The sequence below is a fragment of the Columba livia genome, chromosome 1 (genome assembly GCF_036013475.1).
Source record: "Columba livia isolate bColLiv1 breed racing homer chromosome 1, bColLiv1.pat.W.v2, whole genome shotgun sequence".
Classification (NCBI taxonomy): Eukaryota; Metazoa; Chordata; class Aves; order Columbiformes; family Columbidae; genus Columba; species Columba livia.
Genome location: NC_088602.1, coordinates 150,027,544 through 150,053,235, shown reverse-complemented (window position 1 = coordinate 150,053,235; position 25,692 = coordinate 150,027,544). Strand labels below are relative to the sequence as shown.

Genomic DNA, 25,692 nt, shown 5'->3' with positions numbered 1-25,692 from the left:
GGTGTTAGACTTTTTTTTTTAACGTATCAATATCAAAAATTTAATTCTTTAATCCTGGTAAATGTAAAAAAACAGATTCATTATGATATAACCCTTTGGTGCATATAAATTAGTGGAACCTTGTTATTTTTCTGCTTGGTAAGGGATATGTTATAATAGTTTCCTGCCTCCCAGTCACTTATTTCAATTTCATTGCCGAAGGCTGCAACCAATTGAAGCAATTCTGGTGTTTCTTTGGCTGCTCTCCGTTTAAGTGGATCTCTTCAGTGATCCAGCTAACAAAAGAAAACTTTTTTTTTTTTGAGCATTAGTTGCATTAGAATGTAGCTACTGAAAAGAAAGACTTTGTCATGGCTGGGTGTGTGACAGCCATTTTTCTGCAGATACGCTGCATAGTGGTAAGAAACCCTACAGACGAGTATTTTATACGCTTTTTATGCAGAGTGTTTTAAACCAATAAATGCGCATAGATTTTATCTTTCACCTGGAATGACTTCAGATTATTGTCTAGACTTTAGAGATCAGATGCAGAAAATACTTCTTTCTGCATTTGACTTCTCTAGATTTTCTAGAGTTGCATGATTTATCTTGTATATATAAAAATTATTTTTATAAATGATTATGTATTATAATAAATGTATAATAATATATATTTATTTTCATTCCACCACATCTAGTCCTGCAAATTTTATATATGATGTGTGCTTTCACTTCTGTAATATTTGTTGCTCAAAGGCTGGTTTCTAGTGTGGTACTTTGGAGATTACGCTATAGTCTCTCTCCCACTTTCAGATGTGATTAATCAAAAGTGAGTACCGAGTATACTTTCAGGACAGGATAAAAGTAGTAGGTAAAAGTGCCTGACTGTTAATGCTCAATACGACTTGGTGGTAGGAATGCTCTCTCTGCCTTCAGGCCTCCTCCCAGTCTGCTGGTCAGGTTCACAGAATTTTGACTGAAGGACACAGATCTGAAAATAATGTCTTCCAGCTTTCATGCAAATAAGTAGATGAATGGGTGTGGAAAAGAAACCTTATTGACCTGCAGTGAAGGATGGGCTGCAGTGTGAAGCCAGTTTTCATTACAGGCTATGTAATCCTCATGAACTCAGTGTCCAGCCTAATTCATCAGAAATCAGGCTTTGTCAGTCAAATTGTTTAAAGAACAGATTTCATTTTTATCATCTGGTGGTGATTCCTTTGGTGTTGCTCACTAGACTCTGAAGTGAGACCTCTTGCCCATTTAGAACGTGGACCTGAAGGAATGTTAGTAACTTGTGGCTATTATATTCTGTATGTTTTACACTTCTGAATACCAATGTCTTGGTATTCTCAAACCTCCTTTCACCCACTTGACTAAGAAAGAAGTCAGAGCAATGAATTAGGTCGGCAATCTCCTCTTTTACATTTGAGAAAGGAAATTGCTGGTTGTCCAGTGTCTTTTGTGACTGCAACAGTACTGGCTACTCCTTTTGTAAACAGTTTTGTGGGGCCATAATAAGTTATGGTAAAATAGGTTCTCGACATTTTCCATGAAAGAGTGTTAGCTACACACTTGATCAAGAGTGAGGCATTATAGTTTGAGCTTACAGCTCGTATATTCTTAGGTTTGTATTTTAGGTGTTTACATTGTTGGATTAGGTGGCCTGATACACACTTGTAGCATCTAGGTGAGGAATATGGTAAGGAGAAACAGGAGAATACAAATCTTCAATAAAATTTCAGGAGACTGAACTGACATCTTCCTTTATTCGACAGAGGCAGTTGGTGTGACCAGTCAGCGACCTGTGTTTTGCCCATACCACAAAAAGGAGCAGCTGAAGTTGTATTGTGAAACCTGTGACAAGCTGACCTGCCGAGACTGTCAGTTACTAGAACACAAAGAGCACAGGTATCAAAATAAACTATATGTTTTATGCAACTCACTTATAGGAAGACAGCTGGAAGTTGATTGTAGCCCTAGCTGGATGGAATACAGTCAGGTGAAAAAAGCACAAGATAAAATTTTATGCTCAGAAATGAAAATCACAAAACCCCAGAGATTGTATCCAAAAAAAGCGTGTCTGGTGAGTCTGTGTCAGTTTAGAATAAAACCTAGTTCTTCCAGTTTTTAATCTGGTAACTTAAGCACGAGACCTTTCTTTACTGTCAAGTTGTTTGGATGAAATTTGTTGCTCTGCAGCTCCTCAGAGAGTCCTTAGAAAGCACAGGGGCCATGTTATGCAACTTTTCACTCATGTGTCATTTCTCTATTTGTCCTTCAACAAGATGATTATATAACAAAGCGTTACCAGGCAATTTCAGAGTGGAGCAAATGAGCATTTTTTTCTGTGAAGAGCCCTTTAAAAGGAAGTGTAAACCCAGAGTTTGGTTATACTGGGATTTGAGAACACTGTTTATGACACTCAGATCTTTGGGTTGCTTCTTCTTTGGCCATCTCTTAACTGGCCACCAAAGCTGGAAAGCAGGATTGCATACAACTTCTGAGTACAAGACGATAATCTTGCTGGCTAACATGAAATAATGATCTGGGACAGATTTACTCTTAGGTTAAATATTAATATGCTCACTGTAACTGATGCAGGCACTCAGAGAACTGGCTTGCCTGACCAGGTAAACATCAATAGGTGAAGAAATCTTGGCCAGTGTTGCTCCTCGGAATAGGCTAAACCTTGCTCTTGCAGAGTTGCAGTCTTCCTCTTCAATTCTCCTTTTCTTAGGATTTATGTCCCTTTCGGAATATGCCACCACTTTTTTTTCTCAAACTGTTGATGATTTCAGTTCCTCTATTTAAAATATTGCTGACTTCTACTGACTCAGCAATCTCTCTTCTTCCTTCTGTTTCTATATACTTACCTTGCATGATGCAATACCCTACATGCACTTTGACTTACAAAGTCATGACTACAGCATAATATTAATTTACTTTTTGCCAAAATTGGCCTATGGTCATGCAGCATCCCTTCATATTTACGAAAATCATAATTCTCAAAACAAATAAAAATTACAGGAAATATACTATAAATTCAAATATACTATAAATAAAAAATATCAGCATGTGCTGACATGTATTTCCATGAGGACAGTTAAATTCTGAACTTGAGCAACATGTTTCTTCAACTAAAGAAGTATTTTGAAAGACACTCTGTTTTCTAGCAAGTGTTTCACACCTTTTGCATCTGTAAATACTCACTGTTATTTACTACAGGTACCAGTTTATAGAAGAAGCTTTTCAAAACCAGAAAGTGATCATTGAGATGCTAATCACCAAATTGATGGAGAAGACTAAGTACATAAAATATACAGGAAAGCAGATCCAAAACAGGTATGCATCAGATTCCAAGGTCAAAATTGACACAGAGGGCAAACTTTATATATGCTCTAATTTCTTGAAATGTTTACATTAGTGCATTTTGTGCCTCTCTTTTTATCCTTCCAGAAACAGAAATGCTAAAATCATCAGTTTGTTATAGTGACTGTTGCCTCTTTAATGTGCTTGATTGTGTCAGATAACTCTTCTGCTCAGCCTGTTGACTTAATAGGCAGCAATAGCTTGGGTGCAACAGAGCAACTTAAGCAATAATGACTGTAGAAGGCAGTCTTATGTTCTTCTCCGCCATGGGCAAACTTATTTTCATAGTGTAGATCCCTCTTATGAAGTGAAAGGTTATGACTCATGTTTTCATAATGCTCCTGACACGTATTTTAAGAGTTATGTAATGCTTTCATGCTCGGGGCTTTCTTCACTCAGTATTATCAACATAAGAGAGAAATTACTCTGTAGAATGTGTGCTGCAGTACGCCTTTGTAACTGCCCCTTCAGCAGAGTTCAAAGGCAATAAGTGCCCAGGAAGATTCAAGACAGTACGGGATGCTGGGTGCAACTTGAACTCTTCTTCTCTCTTTGCCTATCTTTGAGGGTGGTGAAGATGGAAAAAAAAGCAGACAACCTTTTCTTCTTTTGCTGCATCTCAATGGTTATTCTCCCTTGCATCTTAGCAGCAGAGGTTTTCGCAATATTAGATTATGCTTTGCTGTTGCAAGTTTGAGTACTATTGTTCAAATAGCTGAATTAGAAAATCTTTGTTTGTTTGTTTCTGGGGTGCCATTCTACCTTTAGATGGAAATCAGACTTAAACAGTTTTGATTGCCATCGACCATTCCAGAAACGTGCTGGACAATTAAAAATTTCAATTAGAGTGAGCATTTAATTTTTATCAGTGACGGATGTCAATAATTTTACAGGCTCATGGCATTAAAATTTGCCACCAGTTAATTAATTTTATCATAGGTCACTGGTACTTGTTCTTTTTATTTCTCCCAGTAATTTTCCTGACTGTAAGTATCTGATGGTCTGTGTGTTATTTGGTTCATAGGATCAAGAAATATTGTAGTCTCAGCAACAGACTAGAGGTTTTTTGGGTTTTTTATACTGTTTGGAAGGTGGATATTTGAGCTAATGAACATTATTTTTCTATGCTGTGTACTTACAGAATTCTTGAAGTGAATCAGAATCAAAAGCAGGTGGAACAGGATATTAAAGTCGCCATATTTACACTGATGGTAGAAATAAATAAAAAGGGAAAAGCTCTGCTGCATCAATTGGAGGTAATTTCATTTCTATTGTAAGAAACAAAAATGTCACTCTTAGTATTTTAAAATCTATTTCTAGCATTAGCCACCTGTGCATATCCTGTCACATTTCCGAAGTCGAGAGACGTCCCACAGAAGCCATTAGAGCAAGTGGGGTTTTGGTAGGGAAGGGGAAGAGGGCTTGTTTTTTGGGGGTGTTGTGATTTAACCCCAGCTGACAACTAAGCACCATGCAGCCACTCGTCACTCCCTCCTGTTGGGATGGGGAAAAGAATCACACAGAATCACAGAATCGACTGGGTTGGAAAAGACCTCAGAGATCATCAGGTCCAATCCTTGGTCCAACTCCAGTCCATTTGCTAGATCATGGCATTAAGTCCAGTCTCAATTTAAAAACCTCCAGGGATGGTGAGTCCACCACCTCCCTGGGCGGGCCATTCCAATGCCTGACCACTCTCTCTGCAAAGAATTTCTTTCTAATATCCAGCCTAAATTTCCCCTGGCAGAGTTTAAGCCCGTGCCCCCTTGTCCTATTGCTAACTGCCTGGGAGAAGAGACCAATCCCCACCTGGCTATAACTTCCCTTCAGGTAGTTATAGAGAGTGATGAGGTCACCTCTAAGCCTCCTCTTCTCCAGACTAAACAACCCCAGCTCCCTCAGCCTCTCCCCATAGGTCTTGTGCTCAAGTCCCTTCACCAGTCTTGTTACTCTTCTCTGGACCCGATCCAGCACTTCAATGTCTTTCCTGAACTGAGGGGCTCAGAACTGAACACAATACTCCAGGTGTGGCCTCACCAATGCAGAGTACAGGGGAAGGATCACTTCCCTTGTCCTGCTGACCACGCTGTTTTTGATACAGGACAGGATACCGTTGGCCTTCTTGGCCACCTGGGCACACTGTTGGCTCACGTTGAGCTTCCTGTCAATTAGTACCCCCAGGTCCCTTTCTGTCTGACTGCTCTCCAGCCACTCTGCGCCCAGCCTGTAGCGCTGCAGGGGGTTGTTGTGACCAAAGTGCAGCACCCAGCACTTGGCCTTGTTGAACTTCATCCCATTGGAATCAGCCCATTTTTCCAGTCTATCCAGATCCCTCTGCAGAGCCCTCCTGCCTTCCAGCAGGTCAGAGGAGCAAAAGCGAGAAAACCCATGATCTGCGATAAAGACAGTTTAAATAGGTAAAGCAAAAGCTGTGCATGCCAGCAAAGAAAGACGAGGAATTCATTCACCACTTCCTATTGTCAGGCAGATGTTCAGCCATCCCTAGGGAAGCAGGGCTCTGTCACACGTAACGGTTACACCATCACTCCAAACGTCCCCCACTTCCTTCTTCTTCCCCCAGCTTATACACTGAGCATGATGTCATATGGTGTGGAATATCCCTATGGCCAGTTTGGGTCAGCTGTCCTGGCTGTGCCCCCTCCCAGCTTCTCATGCACCTGGCACTGTGTGAGAAGCTAAAAAGGCCTCGACTGCTTAGCAAGAACTAAAATATCATTGTATTATCAACCTTCTTCTCATTCTGAAGCCAAAACGCAGCACCACGCCAGCTGCTAGGAAGAAAATTAACCAGGACAAGGGCGGGTTATTGTTGTTGTTTTGCTCGTAATTATTATCTTTGCTCCCTACTTGCTGAATCAGAGCTGTCTCTGAGCCCAGTTTCTTTCCCCATGCTTTCGCAAGTCATCGTTCAGAGAGTCATGCATTAAAAGTGTTTCCATCAGATTTTTTTCATTTATTCAGCAATCCAATAGCAAATCAAAGTAGAGAATTGTCAAGAATTAGTATCTGGAAAAGTATAACCTCCAATTGTTTTTTAAAAAGTGTATGTGTATAGAGTGGCATGTGTGTGTATATATATATATATACATATATGAAAATGAGTCATAAGAGAAAGTGGGAATCTGCACAGAAGGTCTGGATAGCTTGAATAAATGTATTCTGACTTATCTGATATCTGCAGTCAGGGGGTGGGAGTGCGTTTTAGAAGGGCTAAGTGAAGCTACGTGATCATTGTGAATTACAAATGTGAAAGCTAATGCCTGTTAACTGTAAACTGAGAGCCCTCTGACTGGAACTGCTTTTCTACTTGTAGACTCTGGCTAAAGAACATCGGGCGAAACTTCTGCAGCAACAACAGGAAGTGGCAGGTCTCTCTAAACAGCTGGAACACGTCATGAATTTTTCCAAATGGGCAGTTTCCAGTGGGAGCAGCACAGCGCTACTGTACAGCAAACGCTTGGTAAGGGTAGGATGGTAGTCCTCTCCATTTGCTTCAGAGACTATAGTTAAAGCGGATGCGCACGCACACACTTGTCAGTAACACTAGAGAATTAGACTTTTCAGTGACTTCCTACTAGTTGGAATATTTGTATGTAATTTTTGTGCTTTTCTCTTAAACATAAATGCAGATGTTTCTAATAATTTAGGTCTCTGGTCATGATTCTCTCCTGTTACGCTGCCATGGAATTGTTGTAGATTTGCAGTAGAGACAACTCCGTTTCTCTGGAGTGAAAACCACAGAGCCATGAAACAGTGGGAAAAACGTTGCGTGTCCTACATCATCATTGAGGTTCTTTTCAGTACTTGTTACTGTTCAGAGAAAGATGATATTTACATATCATGGAGTCTGATATCCATCATTTTAATGTAAAAATTAATGTATCACTTTGTTCTGTCAGACTCATCTTCCACTAAAAGTCTTCAAAAATTGATAAATGTGAAGCTGAGGCTTTTGGTTGTCCATGCAAACAGTTATAAAGCTAAATATTTCAATGCTGTAATGACACTTAAGTCCTCCATGCATGTGGTCTCATTAAGCTGACTGCTCATGATGAACAGAAATGCTAGAAGTCCTGAAATAAAACAAACAAACAAAAAGCTGACCATGATTTGTCGATAGGTTACTGGAGTGTACTACCCTGATGACAAAAGTCTGTGGCAATATTTAGGAAAGATGCTAGATCCCTTTCTTCCAGTTCCTATAAACGGATCACAAAGTTTTTCTTTATTTTGTTGTTGCTGAGTTGAGAACATACTCAAGGGTTTTATGGGATTTATTTGTTTGTATTTGGCTTTGTTGTTGGTTTTTTGTTGGTGTGTCTTTCTTTCCTCTCCTCTTTTTGATACCCATTGGAATGCTGCAGGTGATAGCAGAATATTACTTGGTTTTAACAACTTATTTTGAGTAGCTAAATTCTGCCTGTCTTATACTGCCTCAGCAAGTCATATGTTTTAATTGACTAGAGAAAAAGAGCATCAAACTGAGTCATGTTGTTTATAATTGCTTAGCATTGTCACAAAGGCTTCTACTATGTCGGTAAGAAAACAAGTTATGTTGCAGGTGTCTTAATCTTATAAACTTTATGCAGTTGAAGAAAAAGAACATGTAGCCTATAAAGCCTCAGAAAATGAGAAGTATTTTTCAAAAGAACAAATGAGCTTTAGGGTCCTGATTTTTTGCTGAAAGCTGGTGTTGTCTGGGAGTTGAGTCGCTTGCCCTATATGTGGACATCTGGAAAATATGTTCGTGAGCAGTGATGCATAGAGGAGCATTGGAGACATCTCCTCCAGCATATCCAACCACTCAAAACCAGGAGGGAGGAAAGCTCAGCAGACTTAAATGCAGAGTTACTGATAGGAGGGAATGTCTGTACTTCAGATAAATAGCCCGCTAAACCGTTTGCAGGAAGACATCAATTGCCCAGCCTAGTCCTCCAACATGAGCAAAACGTTGGTAACTATCACTATGACTGACAGGAGGTAACTGGTCTGGTCATGGGTTTACGTGTGTGCACAGTAGGAGGAATATATGGAGCAAAGCATGACAAGACCTGTGTGCAACCTGTGTTGGTGACAGGACAGAAGACTATATACCACTATAGTGTGGTATACTTGGTTCTGGTAGTGTATGCAGAAAACCTAGGAAATCTGTATTCAAAATAGTCATGTACTTAAAATTTTCCATGGTCATTGGAAAAACTTAAGTCTTGACAAATTTTTTTTCATATCTGGGTCTAAAAGTGACCTGCCTAAAATTGAAAGAGAAAGACCTCATAAACTAGAAGCTCATAGAATAGAATAGAATTGTAGAATAGTTTGTGTTGAAAGGGTCCTTCAAAGGTCATCTAGTCCAACCCCCAGCAGTGATCACTGTCTTATAAAATTCTTGCGTAAAAGATAACTAGTATAATTTTCAACACATAAGATGATTTTGCCAAGTATGTCTCTTGAACCTTTCCAGGAAATTATCTATGGTTTAGGAAAAATAAATATTGAACTCTTAAGTTTTTTCTGTATCTACTGTGTGTGATTAGAAAATAAGTGCCTGTGTTAGATATTTCCAGTGAAACAACTGCAAGAAAGTATTTTTTTTTTCTTCTAGGAACTGGATAAATACTGAGAATTTGATAGAGTAATCTGCTTGTGTAATGTAATCATAGTCCCATCTTTTGGAATCAAGTGGTTGGAAGAGTCTGAAAATATCTGTGCATCTGAACGTTCTCAACAATAAAGCTTATAAAAACTGTTCTTTGACTTTATGAAGAAAACTTAAATTTATTCCGAAGGAAAATTCCTGGTAACCATACTTGTTACCAAGAGGATAGGATACTTTTATTTGAAAGAAAAAGAAATGGGCTAACATAGGTTTGGGGGAAAAAGAAAACAAAAATGGTTATATGAATCCATACTTCACTTGCAAGTAGTTTAAGTCTACAGGGAGAATAACTAATTTTCTTTAGGCTGTAGTTGATTGCATTTTAAAACTACTTTATGAATAAGAGAAAGATGTTAAGAATACCTCTTTCATTTGTAGCTACGACAAATTTCTCCATCTTTCACCTGTGTTCTCTAGGGGCTTGTTAAGGGTTTTTTTGGGGTTGTGTTTGCTTTTTGTTGTTGTGTGTTAGTTTGTTTGCTTTTAAAGACTTTTTATGCTCTTCAGATACATGACTCTGACCCCAGAGGAAAAAAAAAAATCTTTTGTTCTTGTTCTAGATTACATATCGACTGCGTTATCTTCTCCGAGCAAGGTGTGATGCTTCTCCAGTGACTAACAACACCATCCAGTTTCACTGTGATCCTAGCTTCTGGGCTCAAAATATTTTCAATCTAGGTATGATAAAGTTTTATTAGCCCTTGGGCGCTCTTTATCCTATTTTGCAAGCAGCGTTCTTTTTGTGAAGATAAATAGCCTCCACACTATTCATTTCTTGGTTCACTTTGTTAGCTTTATTTCCTTACCTGTGGAAGACATTTGAAGCGCATTGTATGGGAAAAAGTATTATTTATTAATACGTATGATAACGTATCAACAAACTTGCCTTGCTTGAATGGTACATATGATGGTGAAAATAGCAGCCTTCAGTTTCCTGGGTGATACACATACCTTTGGGCTTCTGAAACAAGGAACAGAATCTCTAACCCTACTTCACATTCTAAGAAAGGATTCCAGAAGTCAGTCTCATTCTGCGTCTTCCAGCCCTTTCTTCTACTTCAATCCCATCTTCCTAAGCTGAAACCGATAGCAGCAGCATCATATGTTCAAAGAACCTTCGTTCACTCCCCTGTCACACTGAGCAATAATAAGCCTTGGAGAACTAAGATGAAGGGGAGAATGCCGAAGAAAAACAAGAAGAGAACACTACTTTTTGACAATTGTCTGCCTTTAGATTATTTTGTGAAGTTGTGGGGTGGAATTAAGGAGAAAGCGTGTTTCTAACAGAGTTGCAACTGTACTTCATCTTCATTATCCTAGTAGGTTTTGATCTAGTCTCCAAACTGGTCTTTAAATTTTTTTTCTTATAGCTAGAAAAGCTGCTAAGGCTTTGTGATACTGGTGAATCCCAGAGTGTGGAAGCTTTGCAGGTAGCCCGCTTGTGTGACTGCCTGGAAGTCTGAGTTTAATGGACATAAGAATCCTAGGAGTTCATCAGCTTGGGAGCAGAAATTAAAGCTTAGAGATCTTTTCAGGATTTTAACTGCTGTCATGCTTCCTTTCTCTCCACTGTTATCTTAATGGGCACTTTGTTTTTCTGTCATGTGCAGAATGCTTTGTGAGGTACCTGTGAGACCTTTTCTGCCTTTCATCAGAAAGTGCAGTCAGCTCTACAAATGTGCAGAGAGGTACAAATGTACGTTTCTCTACAAAGGCAGAGAAAGAAAGTGTTATGACAGTGCTTTAGGCAAACAAGTTCCTTTTCCCACACACCAGAACACTGGATGGTAGCAGGGAAATTCTCCAAGATCCTTCTATGTAAATTATTTTATTTGGTAAAGGAATCGAAAGTGAAACTCCAGTTTCCAGAAATGAGCTGCTGCTAAACTGAGGTGATGCTTGTCAAGACAGGGCTTTCTTTAGTGATTAATAAGGGGACTCTCTTAAAAAATTTGTGTGTTTAGTGAGCTGCTGAAATATGTTCCCTTAAATTCTGAGAAGTGCTACAATAGAAATGATACCTGTATAGATCAGCACAGGACTTATTGTAACAATTTATCTTTTTAAGTGATAGGTAAAACCACATAATGTTTATCTACCTGGTTTCACAACTCACTACCTTTAGTCTGTTACATTTATGATCAGACATGTTCTGTTCCTGTAGGTAAACCAGATTTAAGAACCACTGAAGGAAAAATAAAAACTGAGTAAAGAAACTAGTTACTTTGGGAATGGCTTGAATTCTGGTCAGGCTGCATGTTGCTGACAGCGTGATAGCATCTGTACACTAATGGAATAGCTCTCTTATGGATTTCAGAATGTATTTAAGAAAAAAAAGATACAACACTTGAAGTGTTTTACTTCCACAAATTGTATGATAACCCATCGTTTTATAGAATAATGGAAGGGAACCATTCTCTTTAGTACCTTTGTGTAAGTAGCTTTATAGCACACATGTTAAGTCTGGAAGGACTTTTGAAGATGTGATTAGACTTGGAGAGAAAAGAATTAAAGTATGGTATGGGTTTGGCAATTGATTGTAGTATACAGTGCCATTCTCAGTCAAGGTACTTTCCTTTTCTAGAGAAAGAAAATAAAACAGATCTATTTGGACTCTAGTGAAATATTTCAGACAGCTGTATATAGGAAACAGTATTATTTATTTGCATTCTTCTCTGCTCACTTTATTGGGAAACATTGACTAGACCTGTTACAGGCTTAGTAAAGGATATTAGGCATAGGTTGGTAGGGTTTTTTTCCATTTTAGTAAAGACTGATCATAATTAAAAAGCATGCAACACCAAAATTACCTAGTGTCATTATGAAAACAGTGGTGTTGCTGTTAGCTTTCTGCCCTGCTCTGCACCACAGTATGTCGATTTCCTCTGTGCTTATATCTAGATAGAGGACTAGAATCATGCTACTTGCATAGCTTCTCAGCTCTTGGGATGAAGAAGAGAAATATATAATGCAACAAGGTTCCTCCTTCTTCAGATAATCTGCCCCAAAATGGGCCAGGCAGGACTGCACAGGATCCACAGAGGCTGGTGGATGTGAGAAGTGGCAGAGGGTGACTTCAGGTTCTGCTGGGATTGTCAGGCTATCACATGGTGTACTTACCTTGTGAGGTGAACTCTCCTGGGAAGCCACCCTAATTTCTGAGACAGAAAAGGGAGTATGAAGTGTCAGTCTCCCCACTTGTATTGAAAAGCCTTTGTGTAACCTTCCACAGATCATTGGAATTTTTACACTCTCTGTCTTGGGCCATAACTTTCCCTACTTCACTTCCTTTTAAATAAAGTAAGTACCTTTGTCCTTTTCTGTACAAACAGTGTGCTATTCCCTTGAATCAAATCAAAATCGGTTCCGGTTGGCCATCATCCTTCTTGAATGGGGTATCCAAAATTTTTCATGAGTGTTTAACGTAATCACAGTATATATCTCTTCAGATAAATTCTCTCACCCAACGTTATTGTCTGAAAGTTACCTGTCTAGTCAGATTTCCTTCCAAGTCAGTGGAAAGATGTAAAACATCTCCTGGAGATGCCTATCACATCCTAGATTTGGTGGTGTGTAGCAACTGAAGAGTACCATTTGAGTATTCCATGGTGTTGACTCAGGCTAGAAAGGATCACAGTTTCATTTATATAGTTAAATCTTTTTATCGAATGATCAGATCAGGATATTCTTTCCCATTGAAACTGTGCTCCTTTGCTCTTCTGGAGAGGCCAGGACACCTTCCTAGGAGAATCCACCATATAGAGAAGGTTGTTGCACAAGACAATTGGCTATAAAATGCAATTAGTGACTAGGGAAACAAACAAAACAATCTGAGACCTCTCATGTTTATCCATTTGTTACAAGACAATAACAAACAGTGACTGCATAGCATAAAATATTTGTGAAAAATAGCATTACTGCTAACTACAATATTTTTGTATTAATTTTGTTGTGTTTAAACCAGGTTCTTTGGTAATTGAAGATAAAGAAACCCCACCAAATATGCCCAAGAGCCCTGTGATGGAAACAAACTTGCAGCCACCAGGCAGCTTACCTTCCAACCAGCTGTCTAAGTTCCCAACACAGATAAGCTTAGCTCAGCTTCGGCTCCAGCACATGCAGCAACAGGTCATGGCTCAGAGACAGCAAGCTCAGCGCAGAGCAGGTCCGGTAGTTTTACCAAATCCAAGAATGCCAGGAGCCATGCAGCAGCCTCCTGCTTCTCATCACGTAAGTCATTACTATTTCCAGAGAAGACTCTTTTTTACTATGGCACTGAAGGAGAAAGTAAAGAAAGATAAGAAAAAAGAAAGAAATGAAATTTAGCTACATAAGTGCAGATAGCTTCATCTGTAACATGTGGCTATGTAAATGGGTTAAGGAACATTTTCCTTACTGGGAACTGAATGGGCATTTTAAACTTGTCTGGCAGAATGTGTGGTAGCACTCAGCCTATTTTTATTAATTAAAAAAATCATAATGTGTCCCACCATATATAGTGTCGAGCTACATATTTTGTATTTTTGTCAAATGATTAAAAAGTTATTTTTCCCTGACTTTTTAGCATAAAACTCTGTGATTCTCCCGTATCTCTTTCCAGTTTGGAAATACTCTCATTGATTCTTGTGATGTATCTGCATTTGTTCTATCAGAATAACTCAAAACCATCTACTGAGTTTTGTTTTTAACATGGAAAATCAATGTATTGTGTGCTCATTCAGATAAATGGTGTGGTACTATTTGTTTGCATCTGATTTGTAAAGCGTTTAAGAAGTTTAAAAGGGCCACTTGGTAAAAATACCTAGAATAGGTACCAGCTAACTTGCGGAATTCTTTACTTGTTTTCATGCAGGCACCTCCCCGCTTGATTCATTTTCAGAATCACAGCCCCAAGCCCAATGGTTCAGCTCTTCCTGCACAACAGATGAGATTTCCCCAAAATCAGAACCCACCAAGGCAAGCAATAAAGCCCAACCCATTGCAGATGGCGTTCTTGGCCCAGCAAGCTATAAAACAGGTAGAGTTTCTTTTCCCTTTTCACTCCTGTGTAGAAACAAAACATAAAATGTGCTTTATATTATCTTTTTAAGTTTCTAGCGTTCTTTTCAGTTAGAACAGAGATACCCACAGTTTTCTTGATGAGATAACTGTCGAGTTTCTTTAATTTTGACAGTTCTAAGCAGCTGAAGCATTACAGAAGTGAGCCACTGTGTGCTATGTAGGTGTTTCATTCTCTTGTTTGCTGTTACTGTTCTGGCCACTTATTCAAAACTTAACATGGCCGTGGTCTGCACACTACAGTTGGTGAACAGACAACTAGAAAATCCCATTATTTAGCTTGATCTTAGTGATTTCACTGGGAACCAGGTAACAGCTTGACTAAAAAACTACAGCTGCCACCATTCTCCAGAGTGTGCCAAATCTGAGCTTCTACAGATGAGGCAAGAAAATAAAGTCCACAATTTTGTCACCCCTACTGAGTAAGACTGATAAATACCTACCTAATCAGCAGTTGAACTGGAGCGGGAGCAAACACTTGACATGTTTTCTGAGTGTTCAGGAAGGCAAATCTTCATCTTAACATGTGAGTAGTTGGGTATGTGGAAGGAAGGAGAAACTCATGTCACTAGAAGAAAGCAGGCAAGAATCAAGTGAAGATTGTGATTTGAGAAGTGGAGTAATACCATTCATGTTTGCAATGCTTATGATGTCAGAGTTAAAAATGAAGAAAGCTATACAATATTTAAGAGAACCTGTAGTAACAAAAACTAAGTCACTTCTGTGCCTCTGAAAAGAGGATTGGCCTGTCTGGAAGCCTTTCTTTCAAGTATGTTCATTATCTAGTAATGCCTTTCTGAAACTAGGGACCAGTAAATACAATGACTGACTAAAAAGGGATTGAGCAGAGTCAAATTTTGCCTCTGTTTGCCATGAAATTCTATTAAACTCATTGAAAATTGTATATGTCTAAATGAGAAAGAAATTTAGTCTGACTTGACTGTGCGCTTCATATTTTGGTGGTAAAACACATATGTGAGTGGAGATACAGTCAGCATTTCAAATGCTTAATCACTTTAAGTTGTTAAGGGAAGCATGACATCAAATGCTTGATGACATCCAAGTGACACTATAGCTATTTACTTAATAAAGCATTGGAGTGGTTGTGCATTCAGCCTATTATCTGTGATGCATTTATTTCACTAAAACTGTTACATTTCTCCCACAAGACTGTCAATGCAGCATGAAATATTAATAGATACTTAACATCAAGATATAGGTTTGAATGTAAGAATTCCCATTCATTTCTTCTATTCATAATTTTCAACTGCTTGTCATCTTCCCTTGTCGTGTAAGATTGGTTCTTGAAATTAGATAACTTCAGAATAAATCAGGGGTTTATGTTTGAATTCAGTTTACTGAACTAAGCCTGCTTGTTTAGCTGCTGAGTTAGAACTAGTGTACGTAGGTGATGGGGTCTGTTGAAAAAAATATAATGCTGAATTGTGGATTATCGTCTTTTCTTTTTAGTGGCAGATTGGTAGTGGGCAATCTTCAACTGCCCTTTCTACTGCAAGCAGCACAACGTCTACTCCGTCCAGCCCTACAGTCACTAGTGCTGTAGAATGTGATGGGAAGACATACGGTCCCCCTGTCATTGATTTGAGTTCTCCAGTGGGTAGCTCCTACAATCTGCCATCACTTCCTGATGTAAGTGTAACGTAAGAGCTGTGTTTTATGGATTATATTTTGAAGTAAGTCTTAATGTTTGTGAAAAGTAGAAACCTGTTGTGGTTTAACCCCAGCTGGCAGCTAAACATCACACAGCCACTTTAGCTGCTTGCTCACTCCCACCTGGTGGGTCGGGGGAGAGCATCAGAAGAACAGAAGTGGGTTTAATAGGTAAAACAAAAGTCATACATGCAAGCAAAGCAAAAAAAGGAATTAATTCACCACTTCCCATGGGAAGGCAGGTGTTCATCCATCTCCAGGAAAGCAGGGTTCCATCACACATAATGGTTATTTGGGAAGACAAATACCATTGCTCTGAATGTCCCCCACTTCCTTCTTCTTGCCCCAGCTTTTATACTGAGCATGACATATGGTATTGAATATCCTTGTGGCCAGTTTGGGTCAGCTGTCCTGGCTGTGCCCCCTCCCAGCTTCTTGTGCACCTGGCGTAGTGTGAGAAGCCAAGTCCTTGACTACCTTAGCAACACCTCAAACATCAGTGTGTTACCAGTGTTCTCATACTACATCCAAAACAGAGCACTGTACCAACTACTAGGAAGAAAATTAACTCTACTCCAGCCAAAACCAGAACAAACCCTTTGGGTCTGAAATTTTTCCTCTGTTTGTCAAAACGAGACTGTTCCAGATAACAGTGCAGGATTGCCTACATGATGCTGGTAATAGTTGGAACTGTTCTGGGAGATGGCTGTTAGGACAACTAAGAAAAATAACATTGCAGGTTGTAATTGTAATTACCCTTGTTAATTTGGATGCTGCATATTTCCCCCCCATCCCCCATACTGATACTAACAAAAATGAGTTAGCTTTTCTTTACCAGTGCCCATAGATAGCACTGGTTTGCTGATGATATTTCTGGTAAATTATTAACATTTTTTTAATATATTTGCACCTTATTGAAAGGGCTGTCTTAGGTATTAATTGTTAGTATCCTGGATATATGCCTTATATCTTTTCCTTTTGATATTTCTTTTCTTCATATATCGCCTAACATGCCTGTGAGCAGGTGACAAAAGGAGCATCATAAGATCATATTTTCTTAAATTTCTGAACTTCTCTTTCATAGTTTCTTATTGGTACATGTTTGTCAGAGGTCTGTGTTAGAGCTGTTGAATTTTAGTCAGTTGACTTTATTCTTTCAAATAACTGCTGAGCCTATTTTTGCGGCCCAAGGTTTGTAGATACCTGAAATATGCTTTTTCTAGTCATAAATTGTTGTTGTCCCTGTTTCTCCCATCTGTCTTCTGTTCTCACCAATAAACTAACAGATAAAAGGATTCTGTTTTTTTTTAAACAGAATACATAGAGTACACACAGTATCTGTCAGGCTTAAAAGGTGAACTACACAACATGATCATAAAACTACTGAGTCTGTGAGACGTGTTAGCATACTGGTTTTTGTGCACAGTATTATTATGAACTCTTCTACTTGTATATGGTTACGTTTGTGCTATTAAGATAGATGGCTGAGATCACTGCAGACGTGCATACACTTCAGATGATTTCTATTTATAAACTAGACTTTCCGTGGTCAATACAGTTGATACCAGTAGATTTGTGAGGTGTCTGTTTGAGAAAACTGATACCAACGTGACCTATTTTCTTATCAAACATGATCTTAAGTATTGCAAAACCCCTAATATTTCACAAGGGCATTCCTCTGTCAAACCAGAATGTGTGATTTTTACAGAAAATCAGAGTGGTAAATTGGGAGCTCCTAGAACTGAGTTCAGGTGTTGAGCCTGGGCTGTGGGTGGAAAGAACAAGTGCTGGTTTGCTGTTTGCGTTTTGCGTCAATATGCTTGGCCTCTACCCTGAAGGTATTTTGGGACAGATGGAATTGAGTGGCCCTTGGGTTAGTAAATTAATGGATAGTTTGTGTATTGTTTATTGTCTTTTTTTGGAGGATATAACATGAGCATGTCAAAAGAAGGTATGGAGATAAAAAATTCGTCTCATACTTTAATGTGTGAAAGCTACCTGTCTAATGTAAGCCTTCTGTGTAGCTGATGGGGAAAAATTGGCTCTTGCACAATCATCTCGTCTTAAAATGAATCACTGCCTCGATTGGGCCATTTCTTTTATTTTTAGAGAAAGCAGGATGACCTGTTGTAATGTAACCACCTCGCTTTTTGTGTGGCTAAAGTTAGCTGAGATACATTTTAGCCTTCACCTTCAAAATAACAGTATGGCAGAAGCATGGGGTGTTTACTTGTTGTTGTTGTTTGGGGAATGTTGTTGTGGTTTGGTTTGGTTTGGTTTTCTCTCCTAACAGTAAATGCTTCCCCTCTCTTCGCCACATTTAGATTGATTGTTCAGGAAACATCACACTGGATAACGTTGTAAGGAAGGATGGCACTGCAGAGCAGAATCAGCCAAAACCCCCTTCGAACAGAACTGTGCAGTCACCAAATTCATCGGTACCATCACCAGGCCTCTCAGGTAATTGGAATGGGGTGCGGTTTTCTGTTTGTGGTATAATGGAAGAAAATGTAATGTGGCAATGTTAACACTGGTATCAGAATTAGTTACTTCTATTTTATATCAAAGATGAGAAATATGGAAACAAAGGCGAAGTTGTAGAAACCCTAGCAGGAGGTAAAGTTGAGCAATATTTTAGTCCTGTGAACAGAAGTAAGTTGCCAGATCTTAAAAACATGGAGGGAAAACCAGCAGATTTTAGCAAGTTGCATAGAAATCCACAGAAAAATGTCACTCTTAGGGGTGCACCAAATTAAAAACTAGAAGCTGTGGTAGGAGACAAGTATTTGAAAAAGCAAGATAGGATGTAACAGAAGACATTGGCTACAAATGGTGACTTGGGAAGTTCAATTTGGATGCCAGAAAAACTTTTTCACTGGAAGGGTAGTGCAGCACTGACACAAGTCGATCAGAGAGGTGATTGTTCTGCATAGCTACATGCGGTGGACTTGGATTTCTGTCACCATGCCTGGTGCATTTTGCTAAAATCTGCTTTGTTTTTCCTTTCATGTAATGAGGCTACATGAGTGTGAATTCACAGTGAGCACTCATTCAACATTCATGAGATTAAATGAGATATGGGTTAATAATAATAATAATAATAATAATAATAATAATAATAATAATAATAATAATAATAATAATAATATAAATAAATGACACCACAGCAGAAATTTTGCCCCAAACCTGTGTACTTCTCTGGATCACATCTCAGACTTGGCAAAGACCTGTGTTTTGTTCTAATCTGATTCTTCTGTCCTAGGAGGAGTCAGTGTGACAAACATACACCCTCCAATTCGTTCACCCAGTGCCTCCAGTGTTGGGAGCAGAGAGAGGTAAGGAAAGAGTGGGAAAGAATAAAATGTAACTTCAGCCTCCATAGATGATGTCTTGGTCTCTTCTCCCTTTAATGCATATAGAAGTCAATTTGCCTCACCTTCTCTGTTAACAGGACAGGCTTGATGGTTATTACCGCACTCTTTGCATTCTAAAAGTAGTAATTTCATTTGAAATGTATTAATAGCACATCTAAAAATGTATTAACTCTGTAAACGATGGCTAGATTGGCATTATTAAAAGAATGCCAATTCTAATTTAGGTTTTAAATTTGGAAAAATCAGCTAAAGGAAAAAGTTGCATATTGAAAGTCCTCATGAAACTATACATGACTTCAGATTTAAGGAACTGTTGTTACAAAGAGGGTTATTAAGCATTTTCTGCCATAATACAGTTAGTTAAGTGAGCACTGGATATCTACGGAGAGTCTACACAAATGCTTTTATCTCTTAGTGATGGAATATTAATGAACAAATAGAGTTACACAATGTTGTTTGAAGAGCACAGTTCCATTGATATGTTCTGATAAATCAGAGCACACATCTGACATGAGATTAATTTTTCATGCAGAGAAAAATCAGGTGGAATTCATCATGCTCGAAATGGGAATGCAGATGCTTGTTAATATAGAATACATTTTACTCGCTTCCATTCACGTGGTGAATTCTGTGAAGGACTCTTACGAACTGTTTAAGTATCTGTCTGAAGAGTCTTTTACTTGCGTTTAAAAAAAATGTGATTCTATCTGCTGCTGCTTGAATTCATTTGTTAGATTTAAAATTCTTGTGCACCTGGCACGGCATTAGAAGCTAAAAGGTCCTTGACTACTTAGCAACAAGTAAAACATCAGTGTGTTATCAACATTATTCTCATTTGAAATCCAAAACACAGGACTATACCAGCTACTAGGAAGAAAACCATCTCCCAGGTGAAACCAGGGCATATGAAAAGCCAGTAATCTCCTGGGTTTGAGTTTGGTTGTCCATTCTCATTGTATTATGACCAAACACATGAGAAAAGACAGATCCAGTTCTAAAAGTAAGGGCCTAGTTTTGGTAGAGTTGCAAGTCTGCAAGATATTCCAAGATAATGTATATATGTGTTTTATCTGGTTTATCCCCTTGTGTGGTTTACAATGATCAGTTTGGCGCTGGAGAAACACTGGCCTTCTCAAAAACACAGCTGCGTATCCTCCAAAGTGAGGTAATGTTCAGTGGAAGTGCTTTTTTGCGTGTGACCTAAAAGAACTGGAGATTATTTGCAAGTCTCGCACTAATGAGAAGTAAAACCATGAGTAATTAGCTGGTTGTGGAATCGCACCATAAAATTTTTCCCTTTTTGTAATGCCTTTTCAACATACATGAAAGAAAATTAACTTGGGTGTTGTATTCTATAAAGTAATACTGTAGTGCTCAGGATTCAAAGCAGCAAAATGTATTAGCATCCTGAGGTCTTGGAAAGCATCTGTGTACAAAAGGCATCCAGTTCTGACTCTTAATTTCCTTTTTTCCTACCTCTTTCTGTCATTTACAGCTCTGGCTCCTCCAGCAGGCCACCAGGAGCCGATTCTACACACAAAGTCCCCGTCGTTATGCTGGAGCCGATCAAAATTAAACAGGAGACGAGCACGCAAAATGAGAACTTTGATTTCCCAATTGTTGTAGTGAAGCAAGAAACGGAAGAGGAATCCCGGCCTCAGAACGTAATATTAACAGTTGTCAAGATCTCCTTTCTCTTTGGTGGAGGGTATTTTGCATTTTTGGGGGATGGAATAATTTCCTAATATTGTGTTGAGGACTTATTCAGGGGAAAACATAAAGCTAAATAAAAGGAAGAGGAGAAATTCAAAATCAAACTATCTCTGCTGCCAAATCAGTTAATTAACTGGTGCAATCTGAATGCCCTTATCCATTGAAAACCTGGTAAGGCACGAAACGTCAGATTTTCGTGGGGTACTAGGAAGTTCTAATCATAGTGCAGTAATATACATGAAAAAGATTGCTAGACTTTTGGGGCATCAAAGATTAGTTTTTATTAGTGGAGTGGTAAATAGCCTTTCATAGCTAATTTCTTGTGTTTAGTTGCCTGATGTTATAGTATGGTAGTAATTTTTCACGCCTGTTGCAAGTCGTATGGCTGCTTGCATATATATTTGTTATTCCGGTCATTTTACTTGTTGTGTTATGGTCATGTAAATGTACATAAATTTTACACTCTGGCTTCCTTTGTTTCTTTTTACAGACCACCTTTCCAAGAAGCATACTTACTTCGTTGCTGTTAGATAACAATCACAATTCCGCTTCTGATGAAGCTGTTTTAAGAACAGATGCGCCGGACAGCACCGATGATCAGCCGGGGATGCTGCAGGAGAACGCATCCAGCGGGAAGACGGGGTGGATGGGGCCGTCCCACGCCGGGGAGGGCAGAAAAGAGGATGATCCCAATGAAGATTGGTGTGCAGTGTGTCAAAATGGAGGGGAGCTCCTTTGCTGTGAGAAGTGTCCCAAAGTGTTCCATCTTTCTTGTCATGTCCCTTCACTGAGGAGCTTTCCAAGGTAATTACAACACCTTCAATTCCATCTAAACGTGCTTTAAAAGACATAAGCTTTGTATTGTGGAACCCAGTGCAAGAAGTTTTAGCCTCAAAGGAAGCAGTCAGCTTTGAATTCTTGAATCCAGAAGTTGTAATAATTGGTGAAAATTGGAATTCGCATTGAAACTCCAATTTAATTCTACAGATTTGCAGCCACAGTAATAAAACTCTTCACTTATTTGGCAATTAAGCAAGGCCACTTACATCTAGGGCATTTATTTTTAAAATTGGGCCACAGAATTACCAATCTGATATACAATGTTTTAAGCATGATATAAAATATAATAATAATAAAAGAAGGAAAATCTAAGCTAATATAGTGTTAAGTATATTATTACTATAATTATATATGTTATTATAGTGCTATACATGGCTACATTCCAAGCATTGGTTGTAGCGACTGGTATCTTCTGGTAACATCTCTTTCTGTGTTGAAATAACCAGTAGGCTTTCTTGATTGCCTGTTACAGCACAACTATTCAGTTTCAGTAGTTTCAAAATACAGTCTTAAATAGGTTGTTCTTGTTATAAGCATTGGTGGCATTTGCTTCTGGAATTAGTGTCTTTGATTAAAATAAGCAGCATTTTGCAACGTTCCAACTTGGAAATGCCATGCAGTAAGCTTATTAGTATTAAAGGATAAAAATGTCTGTCGTAACATGTTCATTGTTTAATGCTCTTAAAATATTAGGTTTTCTTATTAAATATCAGCATACTTTGCTGGTGTAAAACATTTGGTTAGCACCTTGGTTTAGTACATTGATCATCTCTGTGCTACTCTGAACAAGCATAATTCTCCAAGCATTTCTGCTCTTTTAAATGTAACTAGAAATTGCACATTAAAATGTTTCTTTTACCTTTCAAAACTTCACATTACGATGTGGGTTTTTTTAGATAAGATTATGCTATATTACAGCTTTGTGCCATAAGCAAAACCCAGTAAAGTTACAGTAAGCACTTAAACTAATAAACGTTAGTGCTTTTCTGACAAGGAAAAAAAGTTATCTTTAAGGAGGTGGATAACTATGTATTCACAACACTTTCTATCAAAAGTAATGCTTCAAGAATAAGGCTTTGAAATGTCTCTTTTTTTACTGGATCATTCTGTGGAAACGGAGGTGATGCCGTCCAGGGGCAAGCGAGCCAAAAACAACTTTCCTGACAAGTGTTCAGATCTGTAAAGGTGCATTTTAATACAAGTGCACTGTGTTCCTGGACTTCAGGCCATGCTTATCTTGATTTTCCTCCTGTCTTTAGATGTGTCAGGTTTTTGGTCTCACTTTTGTGGGTTTTTCTTTTTCAGCTGTAACACTCTGCTTAACAAACTTCAGTCTCTCAGCATTAGTTCCTTCAAACACACAAAATTATTACACTATTATTATGTCAGAAGTGCCAGTCTGCTGCTTTCAGTATTAGTTTTGATTCTTGCTTCAGGTGGATGGAACAATTTCCCCTATAGATTCACAAGGTTGCTGCATGTTTTCTTCTTCACTCCAAGCCACCACATTCTCCCTGATTCTTGGATATTTAAATGCTTCATTCCTCTATCTTTTATATGTTTCCTGTATCATAAGGTCTTTAGCTCATGGCCTGTATCTATTTTTGTGTATCTACCGTGTCATTTCTCTGCCGCTAGTCCAGGCACGGTGGTGTCACTGTCATATAAATAACTGTGTTGTGTTAAGAGAGTAGAAGGTAAAAATCTTTTTGAAGGAAAATGCCCATCATTCACGACTGTATTTTTAACTTGGAAAGTCTTCTGCCTTACTAAACGAACTAAAAGGTGCTGCAGAAACTGTTTCCCATTTACAAAGATATTATTATAATGTATGCCTGAGTAAATGCACACAGTTAGATCCCTTAGCTGGTTATTGCTGAATTCTGTCTACTATGTAAGCAGTGCAATTCAGCCCTCTTGTGGTTATCTGCAAGCATGCCAGTTTCGTTTGTGAAGAACTGTATTAAAAACATAGGCTTGCTAAGTTTTTCAACAAGGTTCACAACTTGTATTAGAGAATCAGCAAACACAGCTTGCAGAATTACTTTTTATTGTAAACTTGTGCTGTCATTTAAATTTGCAGGGTTTTTCTAGGCTAACTGCTAAAATTGGGAGCATCTGAAAGTTTTAGGGAGTAAAGAATATCTGGTTTTCCAAAAAAATCTTGTTCCGAGTAATCTGTGTAGATTAGGAATGTGTGTTAGATCAGCCTTGTAGAGAAAATATATAGTTCTCACCATACAACTCTTAACACTTTTCCTTCTGTTTGGTCTCTGTATTATTCATTCAGACTCTCTATGTTAGGAAATAGAACTATTAGTGCTTTGCTTGAATCCTGCAAGCTCAAGCAAAAAATTCCAATACTAACAAGGGTAGACACCATTTGTCTATTATGACGAACCATTTTTCTGTTATAACACCATTAATGACACCAGTGCCATTAAAAAGGAAACAAAGCTCTAAAAGCACTTTTGGCAGCAGTCTCTGCCTTTTGTAGTGTTTTAGAGACTACTAACAACAAGATAATACGTGATGCAGCAAAAAAACACCCCACAAATGAGGAACTTTTCTAGAAATACGTGGAAAGCCTTTTGTCACGAGTGCACTGCATCGCTGGGGTCAATGTGTCTCTTTGTCTTCTTTAGTGGAGAGTGGATTTGTACATTCTGTCGGGATTTGTCCAAGCCAGAAGTTGAATATGACTGTGATAAACCTGCTCACAGCTCTGAAAAGAGAAAATTGGAAGACACTGTGGGTTTGGCGCCAATAGACCGCAGGGTAAGATAAAATGAGCACTGCCTTGCTGCTTCTTGTGTTCTGAAATGTACTCATCTTTTAAAAAGTGATGTTAAAGAGAAATAACTTTTAAAATAAGCTCTGAGATCATAGCAACCTTCACGTAAACAGGCTGAATGATGCAGAATGCTGAGTGTCTGAGAAGCGTTTCTGATCTGCTGCTCTGAACTGGGTCTGTGTTCCGGGAATCACCAAGTGCTGTCGCTAACAAGAGCTCTCGTACACAGCGACCTGGCATTGAGAGTTGTTCTCTTTGTACTCTCCAAATTTGGCATAGATCGACATTATCAACGAATGGTTTTAGTCTTTAAAGCACTTTGCCAACATCCTTCTTGAAAAATTAAGGTGGTTCTTTCACAATGAAGATATATAGAGATGCAATACTGATCCTGCAGAGATTAACACAAGACTCTGGGAATAACTGCTGGTAATTTTCCAGCTTTGAATGTTCTGATGGAAAAGCTAAAAAGCAGGCAGTGGATATCCAACTTCTGTTATTTCCTTAAACCTCAGAGATAAAAGAAAGCAATCGTGCCTTTGAGCAGACAGTTGAACTGCTCAACAATCTTTTGGATTCTTGGTGTGGTTTTGGTTTGGATTTGCCTTTCTTGGTTTTTCTTATTTTTTGTAGTCATTTCATTATTATTAAAACTTTCTTTTAAAGAAATTTGAGCTGTGTTGGCAACTTTCAGCAGTGTTTTACTCGGCTTCAGTTGCCAACTTGTGTAAATACACTGAAATTAGTGTTTTATTTGGGGTCTTAGTCTACCTGTAGAACCATTATTTACATGTGCTGCTATCTAAAAGGAAAAAAAACCCTAACTTTGCATTTTGCTTTAAATGTAACTTATAAAAATATAAGTCCTGTAAATATTCTGATAAAGGATCAGCAAGCATAAAATCACACAAAACCATTTTTAGAATCTCTTCCGAGGCTTTAAAATATTTGGATACACAAAGAAAAGATATTCCCTCCCACTGCTAACGAAAAGCACTGTAGGCTTAGCAGTTATACCCAGATCTAGAAAAATATTACTGCTATTTCTGAATATTGATAAAGCATGAAGAGCCACGCATGCTTTTTTTATTCCTTAGAATGTCTACTGGGCTCAGCAAATGCTGAATAACACTGTTAGTAACCGTATGAGGTTTCTTAGCATGTATGTGAGAGTTGATGATGTATCTATCGCAGAGAAGGAACCCTGGAGGCCA

At 38.5% G+C, this 25,692-nt stretch overlaps 1 protein-coding gene across 1 annotated transcript in view; it reads left to right on the top strand.

Moving 5' to 3' along the window:
- TRIM24 (tripartite motif containing 24) overlaps positions 1-25,692 on the top strand; it is a 63,407-nt gene that overhangs the window by 33,960 nt on the left and 3,755 nt on the right. The window contains exons 4-16 of the mRNA XM_065038057.1: positions 1,758-1,890; positions 3,208-3,324; positions 4,493-4,607; positions 6,686-6,832; positions 9,589-9,706; positions 12,993-13,258; positions 13,881-14,045; positions 15,557-15,736; positions 18,082-18,217; positions 19,020-19,092; positions 20,627-20,795; positions 21,335-21,648; positions 24,330-24,462. Coding sequence (XP_064894129.1) covers positions 1,758-1,890; positions 3,208-3,324; positions 4,493-4,607; positions 6,686-6,832; positions 9,589-9,706; positions 12,993-13,258; positions 13,881-14,045; positions 15,557-15,736; positions 18,082-18,217; positions 19,020-19,092; positions 20,627-20,795; positions 21,335-21,648; positions 24,330-24,462 — 2,066 coding nt within the window. The remainder of the gene's footprint in view (positions 1-1,757; positions 1,891-3,207; positions 3,325-4,492; positions 4,608-6,685; positions 6,833-9,588; positions 9,707-12,992; positions 13,259-13,880; positions 14,046-15,556; positions 15,737-18,081; positions 18,218-19,019; positions 19,093-20,626; positions 20,796-21,334; positions 21,649-24,329; positions 24,463-25,692) is intronic.